Here is a 23,155-nt window from a genome sequence, read left to right on the forward strand (position 1 = left end):
GGTAGAAATTGACTAACTGATTTCTTTTGTATCTTTTGAGATTTTTTAAAGACATTTTGAATCTGTCTGTACAGAGCTAAAAAGTCTGTTTCCTCTGTGCTTTTTAACATCTGTTGACAGTAGACCCAGTTCCTTTTAAAAGCTGAAAAAATGCTATCTAGATTTTGAAGAAGAACCACTTTCTTTTAAATAACACCAAACTCAGTTTCAGGAGCTTTATATGTAAATAGCTGAAGTTCTTGAATTTGAGTCACTAATGGAATGTTGATCCTCCTTTCCTCTCTATGAGAAAATCCTCTCCAGATAAACTAGATTGAAAGCTATGAGTTGAAAAATCATGAAAATAAGAGAATTAACCAAAAGAAGTGTTCTGAAGTAATAGATTCTTATTAAATCGAGAAGTTATTGACATTGTACAAATGTTGAAGAGAATAGGGAGGTAACCTTGAAAGTTTTCTTGTATTTACACAGAGAAAGTTTCTATGATCTAAAACCAAGTTATTTGTAATTCTTTTTTTTAACATAAATTTACTTCTGGTAACCAATGTAGCCTTATTCTAGGATTCTGATGTCTTATTGGTAGAAGAGAATCTTTGTCATATAACATAGGTAAGAATTTAAAATACAGAATAATTACTGTAGGGAGATCAGTTCATATATATTATTAGACCTGCTTTTTTATTTGACATAATAATACCCTTAGTGATGTACTGTCAAAAAGAGATTTGGAGTAAATTACCAGTTACTCAATGTTTCCTGGCCAAAAGACTCGATGTCTACAAAAAGACACATTAGTTTAGACTTCTGTGAGGTTTTTTTTTAATCTGTAGCATTTGCTGTTTAAATATGAAATGCATAAAAATGATGATTCTTGATGTAGTTAATTCTTCAGAGTTTTGAAGGAGCTGGATTGGCTGCCCTCAGGTATGAGGGCCTGGTGGCAACAGACTTCTAGTTCCACCATAAAGGTTTGTGTTTCACAAGTTCTAAATCAATTTAAATTTTAAAATTTAGAGGCTGGGCATACAGGTATTCATGTACAGTCTTTATTATTTAATTATTAAAAATGTGTTTCTCAGATTCGCCAATCTAGATTTTTTTTTCCCTTTACATATTAACTGAGAGAATGAGTAAACATGATGCTGCTAATCCACAATCCAGAATATTGGGTAAAAGAGTATCTCAAGCCTTTATCTGCCTCTGCATTATTCACACTTTTACTCCCATCAGTAACATCTTTTTATCTGGTAAGTTCCAGGGTTAGGGATGGGGGAAAGACGGTTTGCTTCTACACAGCAGTTCCCCTCTCAGTGGGGCTAAGTGTCAAAATCCAAGAGCTGAAGTTGAGTATCACCAGTCTGAAATTTGTATTCCTCCCCATTTTTCAAAGACCTCTTGTTTTTGCCCCACTGGAAAAGTAGTTAAGGGTTTGAGGTTCTGTATGTGAATGAAAACAAGCTTTAGAAATAATAGACTTTCTGAACAGTGTTACAGGCTCCTAGTAGTTAAGACAGAGGCCATTTTCCTAACACAAAAAAGTTATCCAAATAAATATATCATATTTTTTGGCAAAATAAGGAGTTGATCAAGAAGAAATAAGAATTATGAAAGGATTCTTTTTGTTTTTTTTGTGTGTGTGAATCCTATAGTATAGGATGTAAAGAACTAAAATGTAAGTATTGTTTACGAGAACTATAAAAAAAGCTTATCAGAATTGGAAATTTTGAAAAGAGGTATGTAGGTATTTATCCTAAATAGCATTTTATTGAGATATAATTCACATACCAATCAAGTATTTTTAAAATCTGCTTAATTTGTTTATAATTTTTAGATTTACTTAATGTATTTTTAAATATGAGGTGTTTCACAGAAGAGAGCAGTGAACTTTAGTCTTCATTTTAAGAAATCAAATTATTTACTTGTTAGAGCCTAGACTCTATTTGTCTGTCTTCATTTTGGAATATGGCATTATCTTTATTAGCTTATATCAAAATGTGCTTTTTCTAAGGTGACTGTTCCAAGTTTCTTTAAAATTTTTTATCCTCATTCTTGAAATAAGCAATAAATTAATCATAGGTTTTATAATTCAGCCAGAGAATCTTAAGAATAACTAGTTAGTAATTTTTTTGTTGTTGCTTTCATACAATTGTTTTACTTTCAGTAATTATATATTAGTACTCTTTTTAAAAGTAATAGTTTCAGAACACTAATACTTTATAGCAGTTTTTAACATGTATAGATGTACACACTAATAAAATATGTACAATAGAAATCTCTATTGAATTTTTCCAGTAGTTGGATCACTGGAGGTTTTTAAAGGCTGTTATTTAAGTTAATGACTTTATATGAAGTGATCTATATAATATACTTTTCTGTTGGAAGAGACTTATTAAGATAGTGCTTTGAATTTTATGCCACAGCAATTAATAAATCCCAAGTGCCTAACAGTTATTTTCTATATTGGGAGAACTTAACTGAGTGCTATTTACACTGTAAGAGAGAACACTGGAGAAATAAATCAATGTCATGATAATCAAAGAGCAGCTATGCATTAATTTACTGCAGGCATCTTAATCACTTGAATTAAAATCATAAATTTCTAAACCTTCCATAACAACAAAACAGTACAAAAAATGAGTTGAAAAAAATATAAATTATCATTTTTGTGTTTCTACTATGTAATAGGAATTATGCTAGACAATTTACATATCATCATACCACAATCTTTCCCGGTATGAGATATCTCTCTTCTTTCCTACTGGGCTCTACTGTCTTATTTCCTTGCCATTGTACTTTAGGAAATTTAGCACTGTGTGCTATCACTTCATTTAGGGAAAAAGCTCCTTCCTGGATTAGGCAGTGGGCAGTGGGTAGGATACAATGGGAATATGATTTTTAGAAGAATATTAATTTTTAATGAAAGTGATTCATAGCAACAGAATCACATAGCCATTGAATTTATTATGACTTACTAATGTTAGAAAATATTTACAGTTATAAACTTGGATTTTCTTCAATTGACTAAATTTGAGGAGCAAATTTGACTTTGTTGTCCTGGGTTAATTAGGTTAACATATTTCAGATTGTGACTGTTTATATAATATATTATTCCTAAGATTAAACCCAAAGTCCATTAACAAGAAAGGTAACTCACCTATATAACCTATATATTGATATTATGAGCTAAAATATGAGCTGATTTTGGTTATTCCATATTACCATTCCTACTTTGCATAGAAAACTGGACTGCTTCTAGAAGGAAGTCAGGTCCTAGTGATAAATATATTGCAAGTAGGTTCAAAAACTCTACTACTCATCCTTTTTACTGAAATTAAGTAGTAAATCTGAATGCATTCACTTACACATATAGAAATGTGTATGGATGGATTTATGCTAATGTCTGCATTATTAGAATGAAAAGCACAAGCAAACTTGGGCCGTAATGGTTAATAAAGAAACAACCACCAATTCAGGAAGCTAAAAAGTACACATGGCCTGTTTTTGATTTATTCCTTATTTACCTTTTATTGTCATCTTAATAACTTTTAGCAATAACTTTTAGAAATATTGTGATTATTCAATTTCTGATAAACACACTTTTATATTACCCAAGTCTATAGATTAGCATTTTAAAACTGCTCACAGATTCTCAACTATTCATAGACAAATACATATAGAAAATAAACATAATTTCTGTCTTTATGTATTTCATATAATTTCATATTAAGAAATTAATGCATAGAGGTGAACTTTATATCAACTAATAAGATTGATAATATATGCAAAGTGTATTGCCATAAGGAATTTTTAACAATTAGTCATATAAATAATACTAATAAAAATGTATAAATAACACACATTTCCCAATAACACTCCATCTCAGGCAGAAGTGAGGGGAATGGGTTAAGGCAGGAAACAAAAGACTTAACATATTTCCATGACATTTTTTCTCTTAAAAAAATAAAATGTTAGCATTTGTTAAATATGAGCAGAGAATACCATGGGTATTAGTTTTAAATATTTCATAATTTTAAAAACACAAGGTGGCAGATGATTAAAATAAGTTTAAATGCCCAATGAACTATACTCTTAAAAAATAACAAAGGTAAGGGATGTATTAGATATTTATATTAGCATTAGTAGGGATGCAATAACTTTTCATTCATAAATGCAAGTGTATGTCCATTGGCAATATTTATGTAATTCACTGAGGTAAAATTTATTCTTTCCCTGTCATTCCTTCATAAAAGGTACTTCTGCCAATTAAACTAAATCAGAAAGTGAGTGAGAAAGTACCTTCTTGTGCCAGGCCGATACAGCCATGATCTCTCTCTCTCACACACACACACACACACACACACACACACACACACACACACACACGTATTATAGTTTTATTTCTATTTTCCCACAAAAAAAATATTAAAAAATTAGCTTGGGCTTTGGAATCATGAAGACCTAATTTGAATCTGATTACTGTCACACAGTTTCTGTCCTACAGACAGAATCTTGTGGAAGTTAAATAAATTTCTAGTAGTAAAACCCCTCTAACTAGACAATAAAACCAACTTTTTCTCAAGGTTATTATGAAGATAAATGTGTCAAATATTTTACATTATGTGACAATTAGTGATCATTTTTTTTAGTAAATACTGACCTCCCTCCCCATGTGTTTCTCCTTTTGTTAGTAAAGTTTTTTTTAAAAGATGTTAATTTTATTAAAATAAAGGTTTTTTTTTTTAACCTTCTGCTTCTTTCTTTCCATTCTCACCCAGTCTGTTTTTTTACCTTATGTTGAAGTTTTTACATATTAGTCAAGATACAGCCCCACATGGGCCATGGATTTACTTTCTGATTTATACCTTCATGTTGACATTCTCTCAATAGAAATGCCTGTATGTAAGAGACATTGATAGAGAATTATTCATACAGAGAAAACTCATTTCCCAAAGGGGTGATTCTGCAGAGTTGACTGTTTAGTAGTTCTTCCTAGAGTTTTCTTCCCAGTCTTTTTTTGATGTAGTAATAAAGACTGTAATTTAGAACCAGGTATAAAACCTAACTAAATTAGAAGATTTTAATGATAAAAATACTATTTTCTTTCCCTTTTCTGGGTCACCTCTAAAAAAAGAAAGGTGAAACTATTGGATTACCTAGAGTTAGCAGGAATACTTTTATTACTTAATCTAAACTGAATTAAGATATATTATATAATAAAGCACTGAAGTGACTTTCAAGTAGCATCCTTCAGAACTGTTTTTTCCTTCAAATTACATTAACATTAGTGGTCATCTCTGTTTTTTCTTAAAGTAACATTACCATTCAGATAGTACAGTAATTGTCCTTTTTTTAAAAAAACCTGTACTTGTTGACGTCTTTGACAACATAATAAATGTAGTTATTAGCTAATATAATTATTCCCTTTTTTGTGTTTAAATTATTTGATGTAGAGTGTTCTTTCTGAGCTTTAGTCTCTTCACCCAGTATTAACCATTGATTCCACTCAATAGTATTTAAATCACTGGAAGATAGGTACATCTTTCTCTTTGCATAAAAAAGGATTTAAAAACCAAATTATATGGTGTATACCTAGTACATATTTTATACTGTGCTCAGATACTTTGGGTTGAATAGGACAAAAGGTAGATTTAAAATATTGCTCTCTCAGTATACTTAATTTTGTAGTTATTATATTTTTCAGGAAACATTCTTTAATATTCTGTGAATATATTAATAGCAGTCTGACAGGGTAAAAATAATTATTTTAGGAGAATTAAGATTAAAAAGAGGAGAATAATTACTATGTAACATAATTTCAAGCATACTGTCAATTTGCTGGACTGGGGAAGAAAAAGATGGTCTCCAATAAATCAGTTAACAAACCTTTCAGTTTCAGCAATTGTGCTAATTATTGTTTTTAAATAGAGCCTATAGGATTAGACATTTTATGCAAGGAAGCATATCTAATTTAAAAGTGTAAATTGAGGATGAGGAAGTATGTGGAAGATGGCCTGAGAAAAGAACAGAATCTGCTGCTGCTATAATATAGGTATTTCTTACTACTGAGTGTTTTGGTTGGAATATATCCTCTTCCATCCACTCTTTAAGAGAATTTTGGTTAAGGGCATGGCTTAAAAATACCTGAGAGAGAGAGAGAACATTCTGGCTTATGGATTAGACTGCATTAGTAAAAAGGAAAAAAATTGGTGAATATGAGTTAACAAAAAATTTGGATAAGAAATTTCCCCACATACATTTATTTGGATGTTAATAATTTAATTTTTTAAATATTTGTTTGAAAACATTGATTATTATAGTGTGTAAACTTACACTGGGTGGGAAAATACAAATGGGGAATTGAAACTGTTAAACTTTAAATTAAATGATCAACACTACAATTTTTGGTTTTTGGATCTTGTTTTGTTTTGTTTTGGTAAAGTAATCTGGATTGCTTATTTTATATGCTGGGATGCTAGTTGTTTTTTCTATTAATACACTTAACTTGCATTCTAGCTTCGCCATTCAGAGACAGGCATCGTGTGGTGGGTTGTGTGACAGTGTCTGTCAATAGTGAAGACAAATAGTGGCAGAGACACTTAACCCATCCAATCTCACCCAGGGTATAGGTCGGTCGTTTTCAGACTTCTTCATAAGTCTTTTTTTCTTTCTTTCTTTCATTCTTCCTTCCTTCCTTTCTTCCTTTTTTTATTTCTAAATAGTGGATTGATACTGATTGAAACTAAAACTTTCCATAAAGTTTTAAACTTCACATTACTATTAGAAGAAGAAAAGTAGAAAATGAAAGTTGGCATGTAAGGTGTTGACAAAGCAGGTTTGCAGCCACTTTGTGTGTTTTGGACTGTTCAGTCCCTTGGCAACATGAATGTTGGCCTTACAATTTTTTTCTCTCAGTCTTTCTTCTTTAATCTGAAGATATGTCCTTGTATCTGGTGACATTTATCAGACAAGATGTTCAGATTTGAAGCCATTGTTACCAGTAAGAAAAATGAAATACTTAAAAAGAATAACCAAGATTAAACAGTATTTTAGATCAGAAGTTGTTTACAAATATCCTGTGTTGGTTTTGATGATTATTTTCTTAATGGTCAGCAGTTTACTCCTTCTCCGTTCCACTATTGGCTCACTTAGCACACCTGCAAAATTTTATAGCTTTTTGTTTTTAATGCTTTTTTAAGGAAATTAACTGATTTCTCCTGATGTTGAAAAGTTATAAACTATACAGTCATACTTAAATGCTAGGGATCACATTTTTATCTTGGAAGCTTGAATGTCATTTGTAGTATTTTAAATCAGTGAAAGGTTTTTTCTTATCCTGTTTTTTGTCTTTTGAGGGCCTTTAGGAATGTTTCTAAATTCAAAGCTTTCTATACAAAGCTTATAAAGTATCATCTTTTTTTAATGGGATTTTAAGCACTAAAATGATATGGTAATTAAGATAATTTCTAGTTCACAAATCTAGAACTGATAATTCTTAATTTTAAAATATAGTTTAAACAAGGAGTATATAAGATGAGTATATAAGATCTACACAGGGTCCTATATGTGATGCCATTTAAAAATCATATTTGCATCATTCTTATCAAATTAATAATACTTGCAAATTCTGGGATAGCTGTAGGTATTAACTGTTATTCTTTTTTATCCCAACTACTTTGAATATTCCTAGTGAACCTTAATGATTCCATCAATTCTTAAAATAAACCATATATATAACTTTAGTTCACCACCATTATTGGCATTTGGTCTAGTAATTGGCTACTGCTAATAATAGAATTATTAGACTTAGATATAGGACACTATAGGTGTGATGCTTCCCTTCACTTACAAATTTTAGAATTAATCTATTCCTTTAAGATTACAAGTCTCCATCAGTAAATTATAGAAATGTCTATCAGTTCACAGTTTGCTTTATTGTGCTCTTTGTGGTCACAGAAAATGCAATGGAAAACCAAAGTTCTTCTAGGTTCAAAGATAATTTTTTCATAAAAGAAAAAACCAGTAAATATCTATTCACATGTTACTTAGGTGAGAGGGTAATTTTAAGAAAAACTTTCCACTTTATGAAGAGTTGGTAGGGGTTTAAAGAACAAACAAAATTACAAAGTTGTAAAATAGAAATACATTATGAGTATTCTGCTCAGTGAGAAAATAAAACCTATTATGATAACTTTTTATATTTCTAATATGCAGCAATTAAACATAGTCTCTACATTCCTAACAGGTAAAAATGGAGACTGAAAACCAAAATGGGGGAGTTAGCATGTTTTGTTCATAATACTTACATATAAAGAATATATAGATGAGGCAGGATTGCATTAGCATTTTATTTCTATAGAATATCAGTTAAGTTGTTTCTTGATGTTTAATGATCTAGTGACTGAAAGATCTTTAATATTTTAAGAACATTTACAGTATTCTCAGGAATGTACTTAAGTGTTTTTCTGAGAATGCTTGGAAGTGGCAAATCAGTGTTTAGAAATATAAAATGTTCTTGACATTACTTTCATACACTTTTTAATAGATGATATCAGTGTTTTATTCTCAGTAAATTTATGAATTAATAAAAAGTAAACAATTTAACCTATACAGTATACAGTTTCAAGAAAGGAAGTTATTTGTGTACTTTTTGTAGAAATAGCAAATAGTTCTCTATAAACTCTTCAGTTACTTCTAAGCTCTTCCCTTTATCAGTGCTGTTATAGTAGTACATAATCTAAACACTTTGAGTAGTTAAATCCGTTTTTTTTAAACCTGATGTCTACATTATGGACACGCTGGTACATTTGTTTGCCGATTGAACTTTAAGATAATTCATCATACATATCAAATATAGGCTGCCCATAAATCAACTTAATAAAAAGTTTGAATTTTTACTACATGCAAGGCACTATATTACATGATGGGAGGGTCTAAGATGAGAAAGATGTTGCCCATGCTTTCAAGGGACCCATAGTTCTTATCCTCCACTGCACCGCCTCACCTGCGGTCATTAATGCACTTATGTGATGTCTTGCTTTCCAGAGTGAAGCATCTTTATATAAAGGATTTTATATACCATTATTGTCATCAGAGCAACAGTGATACTATATTGTAGAGTTTTATAGTTTTTAAAAATTGTCTTTGTTGGAGTCTTAAAATGAGTAGAAGCCTAGTAATTTAGGATCAAACTGATGTAGGCTTTAAAAAGTAAGTTTTTCTGTTAAAGGGTGCTTACTGCAGTCTTCTGGCAGTTTCAGAGTTTTCTGCTAATGAATTTTTTTATTTAATAAGTGTATCCAGGAAACCGCAGGTAAAATACAAAATTTGTGTGTTAGGTGTCCAAGGAAAATATGTAGAATATTTTAACTTATGTAGGGTATGAGATCACAGTCTGGTATACCTGTCCCAAAACAGACATTTACATATGATTATATCAATTGATTTTATTACCATGATTGTTCAGTTAAAATTTGCAAGATAAAGTCATATATACCTCAAAGAACAATGTTAGGTTATATCTTGCATATTAAATTAATAAGTACCACATAACTTGTTTTTGAGTTCATGATTGTTCTTCACCTGAACTTTCCATCTGTCATGGGCAGGGATCCCTGAGATGTTCATATTCTACATTCTCATGTGCATGGTAACTTAGATCCAAAAAGGGTGGGTGGGGGAAATCTGATTTATATAAATACAAATTCACAGCATTCGTGCTGCATGTTTTGTGTGTTCCACTGCAAATACTGCATGCTGTATACTTTTATTTCTCTGAAAATGAAGAACATAGGCTCATACACACATAGAAATTTAGTTTCATTTTTGCCAATAGTTGGAACAGATGGAGGAATGTTAGACATAATGCCTTTTCTATCTTTTCTAAAATGAATCTTACATTATGTATCAAAAAACAAGGAAAAAACTTATTTAAACCCAAAGTGGCTACAAATCAGCTCCTAAACTGTCACTGACATTAGCATCTAGATTTTCTAGTTTTTACAAATCTTTTAAATTATTTATTTACTAAGAAAACATTGCATTAATGCATGATACAAAATTGATCAATTTTCTTTAAATTGGAATGCAGTTTAAAGTGACTGAATTTTCCAATTTCAGCTACTGCATTTGACAGGGATACAAACTGGAAAATGGAACTGGTATCATCTAATTGCTCTAGGTTCTTTGACTTAAGGTAGTTGGGAAAATCTTGTCATGTAGCATTATGTAGATCACATTATTCATGGCTAAGATTATTTACTGTGCTCTTCAGCCTTGACAGCAACAAAAAATTATGGGTGAATTTAATCCTTTCAAATGATTTAAGTGTTTTTATTCATGTTTTCAATTTGAGAATAGATCTTTGGCATTTTGCCTTTGAATATCTAAACATTAGCATTCTTACATTTCACTCTTTACGTTATGTTTGAATCGAATGTTACAACTACAATAACCACATCGGTTTTATGATACCACTTTAAAACAGTGGCATACTTGGCTATTGATAAAAATTTATTTTAGATTTAAGCATATCTTTTCGTTGTCTGTCACATTATTTGTGTGTGTATGATTATAAACATTCCTATTTTTTTCAAGATAAAATGGTATTTCTAAAATTTTAGTACTGACAACTTCCAGTCTTGGCATTATTAATGTACCTCTGAGGTTATGCTGTGAAGGGTTAATATATTTTTTTCAATGAGCTGTTCTACCAATTGCCACATTTTTGAAAAAAATCTACTTAAATCTTTTTTGTAAAGCATAATACATGAAGGGCTTTATAAAAACTTTTTTATGGGAACTAATTGTGGTACTCTTTAGAAATTTTTTGTTTGTTTAACTCTTTTTGTTACACTTCAGCCGATAAGATTTACTGTTACCCATTTTAGGAAATGCCTTTAATAGTTAAAATCAAGCCAGCCCTTAAACAAAGAGGAAGTAAATGGACAGTGGTAACCAGTTGTCAAGTACTTCATGAGAGAAATCCATCCAATAATCAGTCCTTATTTCTTCCATAAAGGATGGATTTATTTATCTTAAAGATCATGGTTGTTAACTGCCACTTCCCACTTCCAGAGACCCTCAATGGTTTAACTTGCTTATCTTCTGCAGCCCAGCATGTTTCAAATCAAACCTTTCTCACTTATATTCTTATAGATTTTACAACAATCATAGTGATGGTACCAGTTCCATTTTGCCTCCAATTCACTTGATGATATATTTTTTCATATTTCTCATTTTATAATTGATATCTGGAATAATCAGCAGCTCTTTTCTCATTTACTTTCTCATATTTTTATTCCAGGATTTGCCTCTGAAGCAGGGAGTGACTGCATTAAAAATGACCTGTAGTTCTCTGCTTCATAGGTTAGAAACTTATTTTAATATTTTGTGGCTAAGCACAGTCCCACTTTTCAAATTCTGTAATAAATTATTTAATTGGCATTGAATGTGAACCACAAGCATATATTTCATATTGGGGTTTTCTTTATTATTTTAAATGATTAAAATTGAGAACATCTAGCTGAGGCAATAAAAGCTTTATTCTTGCTTTACAGCTTAAAACATTAAATTAGATTTTAAAAAATCTATTGATTATAACACAAGTAAAATTATGCTATTTGGGCATTTAAAAAAATTTCTTTTCTTAGGCCTTGTATTGCTTGAAGCATTTATACTCTAAAACTTAACCAAATTCCAACTATTCATTTTGGGGGAAAAACAATCAGTTCACAAATCACATTTTCAATGGGACTGCTAGCCAGCATAGGTGAAAACATGTATAGTGTATTTACTCTTAAATTGTACACTGCAGATGCTTCTTCAGCTCCCTCCTCTTCCTCCATGGGCGGTGCTTGCAGCTCCTTTACCACCTCTTCCAGCCCTACCATTTATTCTACCTCAGTCACCGACAGCAAGGCTATGCAAGTGGAGAGCTGCTCCTCAGCCTTGGGGGTAAGTAACAGAGGGGTAAGTGAAAAGCAGTTAACCAGTAACACAGTTCAGCAGCATCCATCAACACCGAAGAGGCACACAGTCTTGTACATCTCACCACCACCTGAGGACTTGCTGGATAACAGTCGGATGTCCTGCCAGGATGAGGGGTGTGGATTGGAATCTGAGCAGAGCTGCAGTATGTGGATGGAGGATTCCCCCTCCAACTTCAGTAACATGAGCACCAGTTCCTACAATGATAACACTGAGGTACCTCGTAAATCACGAAAACGAAATCCAAAGCAGAGGCCGGGGGTCAAACGACGAGATTGTGAAGAATCTAATATGGATATATTTGATGCCGACAGTGCCAAGGCACCTCACTATGTGCTTTCTCAGCTTACCACGGACAACAAAGGCAACTCAAAAGCAGGAAATGGGTTGGTATTTACATTTTTTTAAAGTTCTATCACCATTATGCAAAACAAAACAAAGCAAAAAAATCATTGTCCACTTTTCTTAATTCTCAGCTCAAGCTTGCATATACAGCAAAGATACTAATTTTATTATTGAAATACATGAAAATCTTAAATAGAAATTACCAAGTTTCACTAGAGAAAAATATAAAATATCAATAGGTGTTAGTAATAGGTATCTTATTATGGGTATGATTAAGTAGTAGAAAATGAAAATAATCTGTTTTGAAATAACTTACATTTCAAATGGGTTTATATTTTAAACAGATATAAAACTATTTTTACTCAGAGAAATAACTAGTAATGTAATGGCCTTGGCCAAAGTAACTCAAAACATTCCCAAAGGGCTAGTTTGTGTTCTCCTTCATGTTGTCTCCCAGTATAGTTCAATCCATTTCCATTTTTGTGAAGATTTTAGACTCTTTTTTTTTTTTATTTGATGAAAATAAGAAACTAAACTGATGGTTTGACTATCACCATTTAATGTCATATATTTTACGATTTTTCTTGATACATTGTACCAATTCAGGGTTTTTAAAAAAAATTGGTCACTAATTTTTTTCTTCTGAGTTATGCATTAGAAGGGTGACGCAACAGTATCATGGTACATGTTTTGAGTTTTCATCTCTGCAAGTTCACAACACTAAGTATATTTCAGTAGCTGTATCACAGAATATTAATTGCCACAGTACAGAATACTATAACTTCTTTTTTTTATTTTAATTTTTTTACTTTTTTTGTTGTTGTTATCATTAATCTACAATTACATGAAGAACATTATGTTTACTAGGCTCTCCCCTACCCCAAGTCCCCCCCATAAACCCTATAACTTCTTTTTAACTTTTTGATTCCTTTATTACTTCTATTGTAATATTTAATTGTTAGACAATTTTTATTAGGTTTTCCTACAGTATATTCAGCATAGTTTTAAGGAATTAAATTCACTGGATTATTCTTTTGGGAGATAGGGTATGGTCCTTTAGTTGACCCAGGATCTTACCATTCCAGGCTGTCACAAAACGATGGTGACACTTTCAATTGGTTTACTACTTGATGACATTTATATCTTTTAAGTGAAAGTCTGGTTGAGTATTATAGTGAATATTCTTGATCTATATTAAACTTGTCCTTAAATAGTCTCTCAGTACCTTTTTAAAGTAATAGCTACTATTTAAGCAATAATTATTCTATGCTACTTTTTCTCTCCTCCCATTTAAAACATCTTTGGGGGTTGTAGTTAAATAAAAATACATATTTAAATGTTTTTCATTTTTAGAACGTCTAAATTAGAAAACTATATGAAAATAACCTTTCCTAAAATGTTGCCATTAGCAGACTCAAGAATTCTAGAACATATTTGTAGAACTATTTATTACCTACAGAATATGCTCTGAAACTTGATAGCACAGATCTAAAAGGCTTATGTTGATCTATCATTAAATACAGGTATGTGTTTATTTGGGCTTCAGTGGAGAAACTCTTTTTTTTAAGTTCCGGAATAAAGATTCTCATATTTATCCTGAAATAAATGTTACAGGCTCAAATGAAGAACAAATAAAATTTTGACATAGGGTTAGTTAATGCACATTATTTGCAGTTGCTCTTAAAGAGGTATCTTGACCTACATCTTTTCTGCTTCTGCTTTTGTATGATAGATGTATCTTAGAAATGATTTGAGGTTACCCAGGGAAAGTATAATAACATTTGTCAAGACAGAATCTCTCATGAAATAATTCATGGAACAGAAACTCATCAAGCAGCAGAAGAAATGTCCAGCTTCTTAGGTAATGGAAAAATATTTGACACTAGCAAATGATGGGAGGAGTTTAAATTCTGAATTTGTAAGAACTATATCAAGGAAGGGATAAGACCATATGTAAATATATAGAAAAATAGGCCTTTGAAAATAGTTGTTAAGAGGAACTCAAGTTAAAGCCCTATATTCTACAAGAGAGAAACATGAAAGAAATTTAGAAATGTTTAGAGAGATAAGGAATATAGTTTTAGATCTAATGTGCCATAAACTTACAGTTTATATAATGTTAAATTATAGAAAATGTACTCTCAACTATGTTGTGTACAGCAGTTTATTGATCTTCAAGATGGAAAGAGCTCTTTTGTATTATTAAAACGTTATGTAAAAGTTAGAGCTTATTAAGAAAACAAAACCACTTAAGAAAAATTTGAAAACTACTCAGTATTAAAACATTCCTAGCCATATCTTTCTTAAATTTTTTGACTAAATATCCTGAGCATCAGTAGCCCTGTATCTCTTCTGGATATCCCTAGAAATTAAGATATTATGCCATCTGGATGTGAAACCCCTTTTAGGCATTTTGTAGTGAAAATCATTTTTGTGATAGATAACAAGAAGGATATACAGCATAAAGGAATTAAGAATGCTATTCTAAGACTTCTAAATAGAACATGCCAAGACAGTGCATTTTCCTTTTAGATATCAGTTAGAAGTAAAATCCCTTGCAATTAACTGTTATTTTCTTGTTTTTTCTTAAGCCATACCTTAAAAATTAGTAATTTGAACGACTACTTTTCTAAGAATTAGTTGCTGTTGTCATTGTTTTACACCTTTAGAAATCTAAATATGTATGTATTCCATTTTTACATTTAAACATAGGAATAAAGATGGTTTTAAGGGCTTTTTAAAGTGTCATTTCAGAAAGTTTTTATTACATGTGTGATTCTTCTTTACACCATAATTTTATTAACTCACTCATAACTTTATCAACTCACTCATCTTCATTCCAAATGAAATATTTTATTTTATTGAAATAGTAAAACTCATTGTCATCTGTTTACCTTCATAAATACTAGCTTGGCTATAACATAAGTGAATATAAAAACTGTGTCTTGCCAAATTAATTGATACTAAATATTTCTTATATTTTATACTAAAGGGTTCCCTTTTTATTATAAAATTAATAGATATTAATTACAAACACTTGAAAAATGCAGAAAAATAGAAGAAAATAGATAACCCACAATCTGGTTACTCAATACAACATTATTAGCACTTTGCTTAATTTTTTTTTTAGTCGCTTCAATGCATATTTGGGGGATGTTTTTACATAGTTTCAGGAAGAGAGCATTTTAGCTTTGATTTTAAAATAAGTAAAAAACAATATTATAGAATTTTATATGTAGGGCACTCCATATTGTATGCAGAACAAATGTTTGGATTTCTACCCAGAATGATGAAAAGAAAAATAGGATTTATTGCCCATTGTTCCAGCTTCAACTCAATACTTTTGTTCGTAGAGTTTATTCTTCCATGACCTTTTAAATGACTTACACAGATAATCTTTGACTTAATTTTATGTCAAATGTACATAAGTGGCATTCCTTGACCAGTTAGGATCCAGTCTTTCTCATCTTACTATTAAAGAAGTTCCTTTTTTCCTCTGCTTTCTTCTTCCTGTTTGCCTTCATCAACAAATACTTTTTTCAGCACCTTCTGTCTCAGAACTGGTGCAAATACCAGGGATTATGAAGATGATTGAGCACAGTCCTTGCCCTCAGAACTTTCCTTCTTGTTGGTCTTACTACATTCCTTTGAGTCTTTTCTTTCTTCCATTATTCTGTCCCATTCCTAGCCATGGGGTTCACACCAGTTCCCACTTCTATTGAGAGTGTATGTTTTTCCTCTCTTTTATTATTGGTGACTGAGGCTACAACTTGGTTAGAGCTGGCGAGGTCAACATTAGAGCCAAGTTTGAGGCTGCTTAGCCACCATTGCTCCTCTTATATTTGAAGTCACAGTATTCCTCCTGGGACCTGTTTGATTCTGGAGGAGATTTTGTCCACAGTCTATCTTGGCTGTATCTTTACATGTGAGTGTAAACTCCTCTCATCCTGTATCTTTACATGTGAGTGTAAACTCAGGAGTAGTGGGGAATCATACAGAAATCATTATAGTCCCTAACTCATCTTAAAATGGACATGAATAATTTGAAATCTGTTTTAAAACTAACAGTATTGTTTTCTGTTAATTTTTATCATGTATTTACAGTGTTTCAGATTAAATGTGTGACCTAAAGTGCTATTCACTATTTGAAAAATATTTTTCTTTGAATAAAAATTCCACATAGCAAATGTATGGTGAACAACCATTACAAACACAATTTTAAAAAATTAATTAGATTCATATCTGTAAAACTCAAGATTATAAAATTTTTATATGCCTACAGCTTAATTATTTAATCATGAAAATACACTGAAAAATTACACTTCTAGGAAAGGTTGTTTAGAGTAAAGCTAGTTTCCCAATAAAAATCGAGTCACTGATTATTTTATATCATTTTCTCAGTTTGATGTATGTGAGAGAATATGCTGTGTGTACCTTCAGTTGTTTTTTTTAAGGCCTTATGTTTTTTTGCAAATCCCACTTTATTTTGCCTTTCAAATCTGATTATAAAATAATGGTAGATTGATCTTATAGCTTTATATAACACTCATATAATTTAAAATTTTTATTTTGACTGAAAAGTGATGTCAAAGGTTATAATGACATAAGCTATTCTCTTTCTCTTATTCTTGGTTTCTTCCATTCAGTCTTCCTCCTTCCTACCACTCTTTGTTTTCCCTGTCCAACTTACTTTCTTTTATTTTTGCATCATACAGTTAAGTTTTATTACAAAATGTTAAAAGATAATTAGCTTATGAAATGTTTCTTCCCTTAGCCTGTGTTTTTTTTTGTTAGTAAGATAATCAGTTATTTTTAATGTTCTTGCCTATTCTGTTTCTTCCTGTATCTTAGATGAATTTTGTAGAAAACTCCTTTTGATGTTTTTTCCATGTTGTGCTTTGACTTCTCAGAACATCAGAAAACCAAAAAGGAAATGGAGTAAAGAAGAGCCCTATGTTGTGTGGACAGTATCCTGTTAAAAGTGAAGGAAAGGAACTGAAGATAATTGTACAACCTGAGACCCAGCACCGAGCTCGATACCTGACTGAGGGCAGCCGTGGCTCAGTAAAGGATAGAACACAGCAAGGCTTTCCTACAGTAAAGGTACCTTGTTTTATTTAGCAACATCTGAAGAATTTTCCCCAGTTTTATTTATTAGTTATTTTGTATTTAATCAGCAGGAGCTGCCTAAAATAGAATGGTAGAATTACTAGCTATATGTAATAGAAGCTAAAGTAAAAGTCTGTATGTAATAGACACTTAAGTCAAAGTCATGAACTATGAGCCAAATATTGTTACTTTGGTGTGTTTTGAATTTTAGTTTAAATGAAAGAAATGAGAATGTGTAAGTAAAATATCAAGAAATTATGAATTATTTTCCCTTTATATTTGACATTGGTCATTAGATTATTCCCGAACTTTATATTTAAGAAGAAAATTTAAAGTGCATTAAAAAAGTATTGTAGATATTATTATGAACTTGGAAAATAAGGTTTTTGAGGTGGCTGAAGTAATCAGGACTATTCAACTCAGGAAAGAATTGGTTGATAGGTAACTTTTCAGTTTAAGCAATAAAGTATTAGATGAGTCTTCATATTTTTGGAGCTTAGGCTGTCTTAAAAGGGAAAAAAAGGAGGCTTATACTTCAGCACCTGAGATACCTTGATACAAAGAATATTTCTTTTTGAAGACAAACTGAAAAATAATGGAGTAGGGAATGTTTAACAAGTGTTCCCACTTTTTTTTTTTGGGCAAAATACTAAACAGGGAGGAATTTTGGCTAGTCACATGGTAGGTACCTTGTTAAAATATAGTTTGTATTCATGTGTCAGTTGAACAATGTTTAGTTGAACTGCCTTTCATTTTATATTTGAATGAAATGATGGTCAAAATACAGGATTGGGAAACTTAACTATAACCAATTATAAGGTTGTTAATAGTCACATGTATAATATCATTCTTACCCCTCTACTATTCACCACACCAACCCATTTTCAGTCCCCCAAACTTAGGACAAGTAACAGGCAGGTAACAAATTTAAGTATTTAAGTTAAGATTTATGTAAATATTTGTCTAACCAGACATTTTGATAGGTTGGTTAGTATTTTTAACCTAATTGCTCTTACTTAAATTATACTTTGTCTAAGTACTTTTCTGGTCAGAAGCATTATTAGATTAATTGCCTGTGATAGGGAGTGAATTGACTGACCTTAAAAGTTTATTTATTCATCAATAAATATTATAAACCTCTATGTGCCAGACACTGCCCTTAGGTACTACTGACTAACAGTCTGGGTAGATTACTTATTTGCCTCGTTATGATATCATTTCACAGAGACATAGCTGAATTGGGATAGAAAGGATGTGTGAGTTTTAATTCACTTTGGTATACATTATACAAGTTATTTTACAATTTTATGCATTCTATATTAGTAGCTTCAGTGTGTAACTGTAAACCTTATCAAGAATCAGCATTGGAAATATTTGCTCTCACATGCTGTTTTAAGTATTTATTTATTCAGCAAACAGATTAAAGTTTAATTTATGAAGGCTTGATAAGAGACCTGTAACCCATAGATCCTGGTTGAAACTAGCAGTTTTTCGGATCATGTTTTGGCCTAGGATTTTATGATGTCTGTATGTATCTAATCTATGAAAATGAGCTCCATTTAGGGACTCTCTTGTCCCCTCCTGGTGTGAGCCGAGAGCTCTGTCCTTTCACTTTATCTTAAATAAAAGCCTGTACCTTGCTCTCCTACCTTGAGTGTTTGTGAAGCTCATTCTTCAGCTTCGTGAACAAGAACCCTGGCATCAAAAGGGAAAAATAAAGCTTACAAAAAAAAAAAAAAGAGCTCCATTTCCCTATCATTTATATAACTGCATTTCAAACACTTTTCTACTCAAAAAACTTTTAGAAGTAAAAATTTAGTGTGTGTCCCCTCATTTGATGGTGATGATAAAGATGCCACTAATAATTTAGTGGGTTTTCCATTAGTGGTGGTGGTAAATCCTGAGTTAACCACGTACTTCTTTGGCAGTCCATAAATTTACAAGTACCTTAAAGGCTGTATTTTCTCATCTGGCTGTATAAATTAATTATAACTGATAATTTAACACTAAACATCTAAAATTTTAATTAAAATGTGATTATGCAGCTTTAAAACTTTTTTCTGCAGAAACAGCCAACTCTCCTTTATGAAAATATTTTACCTCTTTTTCTTAAGGATTTAAATTATTTCTTTATTATAATCCAATTACAAATGTAGAACATGGTCTTAAATGTTTGATTTTACAATTCGATTATTTGAAAGGCTTATTAGTGTTTATGCTCCATGTTATTTCCCTCCAGCTGGAAGGCCATAATGAGCCAGTAGTGTTGCAAGTGTTTGTGGGCAATGACTCTGGTCGAGTGAAACCACATGGATTTTATCAGGCCTGCAGGGTAACTGGGCGAAATACAACTCCCTGCAAAGAAGTAGACATTGAAGGCACTACTGTTATAGAAGTTGGCCTTGATCCAAGCAACAATATGACACTGGCGTAAGTACTTAATAAACATTTTTTCATTATAGTAGGCAGAAAAACTTTGTTTCTAATGTATAAAGGAAGATTTTGAATATTTTATTAAAGTGCTTTAAATATTACCAATAAAAAATAAATTATTGCAGAATGGTAATGGGTTAAAATGAACTCTTTTGCCTTTGCTAGAGAATTCCCATGGTGAATGGTAGAAAAATAGAAGCCAGGTGGAACAATGGCTTTTTGGAAAATAATACAGACTTACTTATTGGGATTAATAATAATAACATTTAAAAGAAAATTACAATTTGCTTTTAAATTCCACTGTCTTATTGTTTGCATTAGAAACTGACAGAAACCATTCATGGTGCCCTGACCCATCTTGATGTGAAAAGCATATTGCTGATCTAAATTACTTTCTGTTTTTATTTTCCTATTTTAAAAAAATTGTGTCTTGGGACTATATACTTTTCATCTTACATATTTTCATTGCCTGAAAAGTCTTATAAATATTAATGACATAAATTAAAAATTTTTTCCTTAACCCTTTTGTTAAGGACCTTTAATCCTAAAGTTGAATAATATATTAGACCTATGTTGTCATCATTTGTATTGGATTGCTAAAGACTTTACTTGGTTTTCAGTTCCCTTTTGAAAGCCATTTTGAATAGGTTAGTAAGAGGTTAAATGAAAAAGGGAAGTTTTGAAAAACATTTGGTGAAAATTTGTATTTTATTTTTTGAAAATAAAAGATGAATATGTATAGTGGAAGAAAGGGTGTTACTTATTATAAAAATAGCACTTATTCACTATAAGTTGAGAAAACAGAATAACCTAAAAATAAATAAATAAAAATTAATAATAACAGTAAACTTAAAAACCCCACAAAGCCAAGTTCCCAGAAATAACCAGTACTTTGATATTTATCTTTCTGTCTTTTTCTGATAATATTGAGATAATACTATACCTACTGTTTGTAACCTGCTTTTCACTTATAAGCATTTTCCATATATGAGATACTATTTTATAGCATATGTGTTGATGGCTATATAGTATTCCATTCTTTTGGGGACAGTTACTAATTTTTTTTTAAAGTAAAGCCCATTCCCTCTATCTTAATAAATGAATTAGCTGCAAGAAAGGGCTAAATTTGTTTATTTTTAAAAGCAGCAGAATTATCTCTTGTGAATCATTACTTATGTTCAGATTTTGAAATACTGATTTTCTTTACTTAATTTTTTCCATTAATATTACAAATGAAAAGTTGGCAGTAGGAATTATGAATATTTAGAATTTACCCTTCTATACCTTTTGACTCTGAAACCTTATGATTATAGTAAATATTCAAAAAATTAATAAGGAAGAAACTTGTTTCATTAATAATATTTATACAACAGAAAATAATAGTTAATGTATTTTTCTGTGTTAGGGTGGACTGCGTAGGGATATTGAAATTGAGGAATGCTGATGTTGAAGCCAGAATAGGAATTGCTGGTTCCAAGAAAAAAAGCACTCGTGCCAGATTGGTTTTTCGAGTTAGTATCACAAGGAAAGATGGCTCCACTTTGACACTGCAAACACCGTCTTCTCCGATTTTATGTAGTAAGTAAGAGAATATGGAGATACTAAATATGTGGGCTTTTTTTTCATTTTCTGTTAATCTTTCAGACATCCCTGAATTTCAGATGTTAAACATATTCCAGTTTGTGATCATGTAAAATTTGAAACATTTTAAGAGCTATAGTCAGATTTTCTAGACTAAAATAAAGAGTGGGTAATTTCAAATAAAATTCAAAATGTGTATAGTGTTTTTGTAGTTTCCTGTTATCATTCTATACTGATTTCAAAAGTAATTTGAATAGTTCATCAGAAGAGAACTCTAAAACCAAAGAATTTTTGCCGCACCTTCATTATGTGATCATAAATTGCAGTGATACTAACTCTATTTTGTGTTAGAACATAAGAAACAATAAGGTAAGCAGAACTTTGTAAATATGTGGCAATTGAAGTTTTAATTACAAATTATAGTGTAATACAGTGTTGGGAAGTGGGAAATGAAATTCTTATTTTGCAAACCTTGGCATAGAAAGTAAATGTGTGTGTTTAAATTCATGTTGTTGTATGTGTCCCACTATATATTCTGATTTTCTTGTAATGAGTATTACTATAAATATTATATAGGAAAAGTTTTCCTTTATACATCACTTAAGAATATTTTCATTAAGTATAATTTCTTTGGCATCCTTCTTTGTAATTTATACCTGAAATAAAAAGAGCAGAAGAGACTTGTTCTATTCAGTTGAACCACCTGTTGGATTGTTATTGGTGGTGTGACCTTGCTTACCCATAGGACAGTTACAAAGCTTCTGATATTTAATTGCAGCTTTGTTTTGTTAAGTTCTTCATCCTTTGTAAATCTTATTTTTCCTTCCTTTTAATTTACCTCAGAAATTATTATAGCCATACTTCAGCTTAGCAAGCACGTTCTTTTAAGAAGAAAGTACTAAAATAGGTTTCTGATCTCAAAAGACCTCAATTGGGTTTCTCTATTTTTCATTAACATGAAGTTTTTTACATACTGCTATTTCTTTGGGCTATTTCTAGGTAATTTTGAGTTATAAATAGGCTGCTTTTAAAAGATTATAGATTCATGTCCATTCTATTGTGTTCAGACAGACAGAATAAATTATCTGATGGTTTATTGAAGTCTAAAACCTTTCTAATTGGAGTGCTCCAATTCTGAGTTTAGTATATAATTCTCAGTAAGTCCCAACTTGAGTATGATTAGGATGGAGTTCCAGTTTTAACGGGGCATACTGCAGCTCTTCTTTTACACAATCTAATACTTTGAGTGTGGCCATAGCCACTCTGAAGGCCTGAACCAGGACATACTAGGTAATTCAGATCATACTGCTTTATCAGGTAGTGGGAAATGGTTGCCAAACTTATTTACTTGAGCCTTCCTTCATTAGATTGTTCATTCATTTCTTCCTTTCATAATACTTCATTAAAGTATTGTTAAAATACAAATATATACAGCTGAGAATAGAAAATATAAAAAAGTAGAAAACATGAACTTGTGAAATTTTTCATTTGTAATTATTATTATCATTTGTTAGTTATCACTATTAGTGATAATACATATATGTCCACATTGCACAAAAGTTTACTTCCTTAGGAGGCTGTGTCTGGGATGGATAAGATAACCCTAAGAAGCAGCAGCATTCAGTGAAAGACATGTATAGCTAATAATAAAAGTTGTGAGATTGTAAACTCTGACTATATGCCAGGGATTTTGTTAACCGCT

The 23,155-nt window shown here is 31.1% G+C and overlaps 1 protein-coding gene across 7 annotated transcripts in view; it reads left to right on the forward strand.

The window, feature by feature from the left end:
* The window catches only part of NFAT5 (nuclear factor of activated T cells 5), a 132,220-nt gene that overhangs the window by 68,237 nt on the left and 40,828 nt on the right, over window positions 1-23,155 (forward strand). For 5 of the 7 annotated variants that reach the window (XM_036897788.2, XM_036897787.2, XM_036897789.2 and 2 more), the window contains 4 exons: window positions 11,813-12,371; window positions 17,241-17,433; window positions 19,679-19,869; window positions 21,278-21,450. In XM_036897788.2, coding sequence (XP_036753683.2) covers window positions 11,813-12,371; window positions 17,241-17,433; window positions 19,679-19,869; window positions 21,278-21,450 — 1,116 coding nt within the window. Of the gene's footprint in view, window positions 1-11,302; window positions 11,365-11,812; window positions 12,372-12,399; window positions 14,192-17,240; window positions 17,434-19,678; window positions 19,870-21,277; window positions 21,451-23,155 lie in introns of those variants that run through there. The other 2 variants (XM_036897792.2, XM_057493566.1) reach the window with 2 other exon arrangements.

This window comes from Manis pentadactyla, chromosome 15 (genome assembly GCF_030020395.1).
Source record: "Manis pentadactyla isolate mManPen7 chromosome 15, mManPen7.hap1, whole genome shotgun sequence".
Classification (NCBI taxonomy): Eukaryota; Metazoa; Chordata; class Mammalia; order Pholidota; family Manidae; genus Manis; species Manis pentadactyla.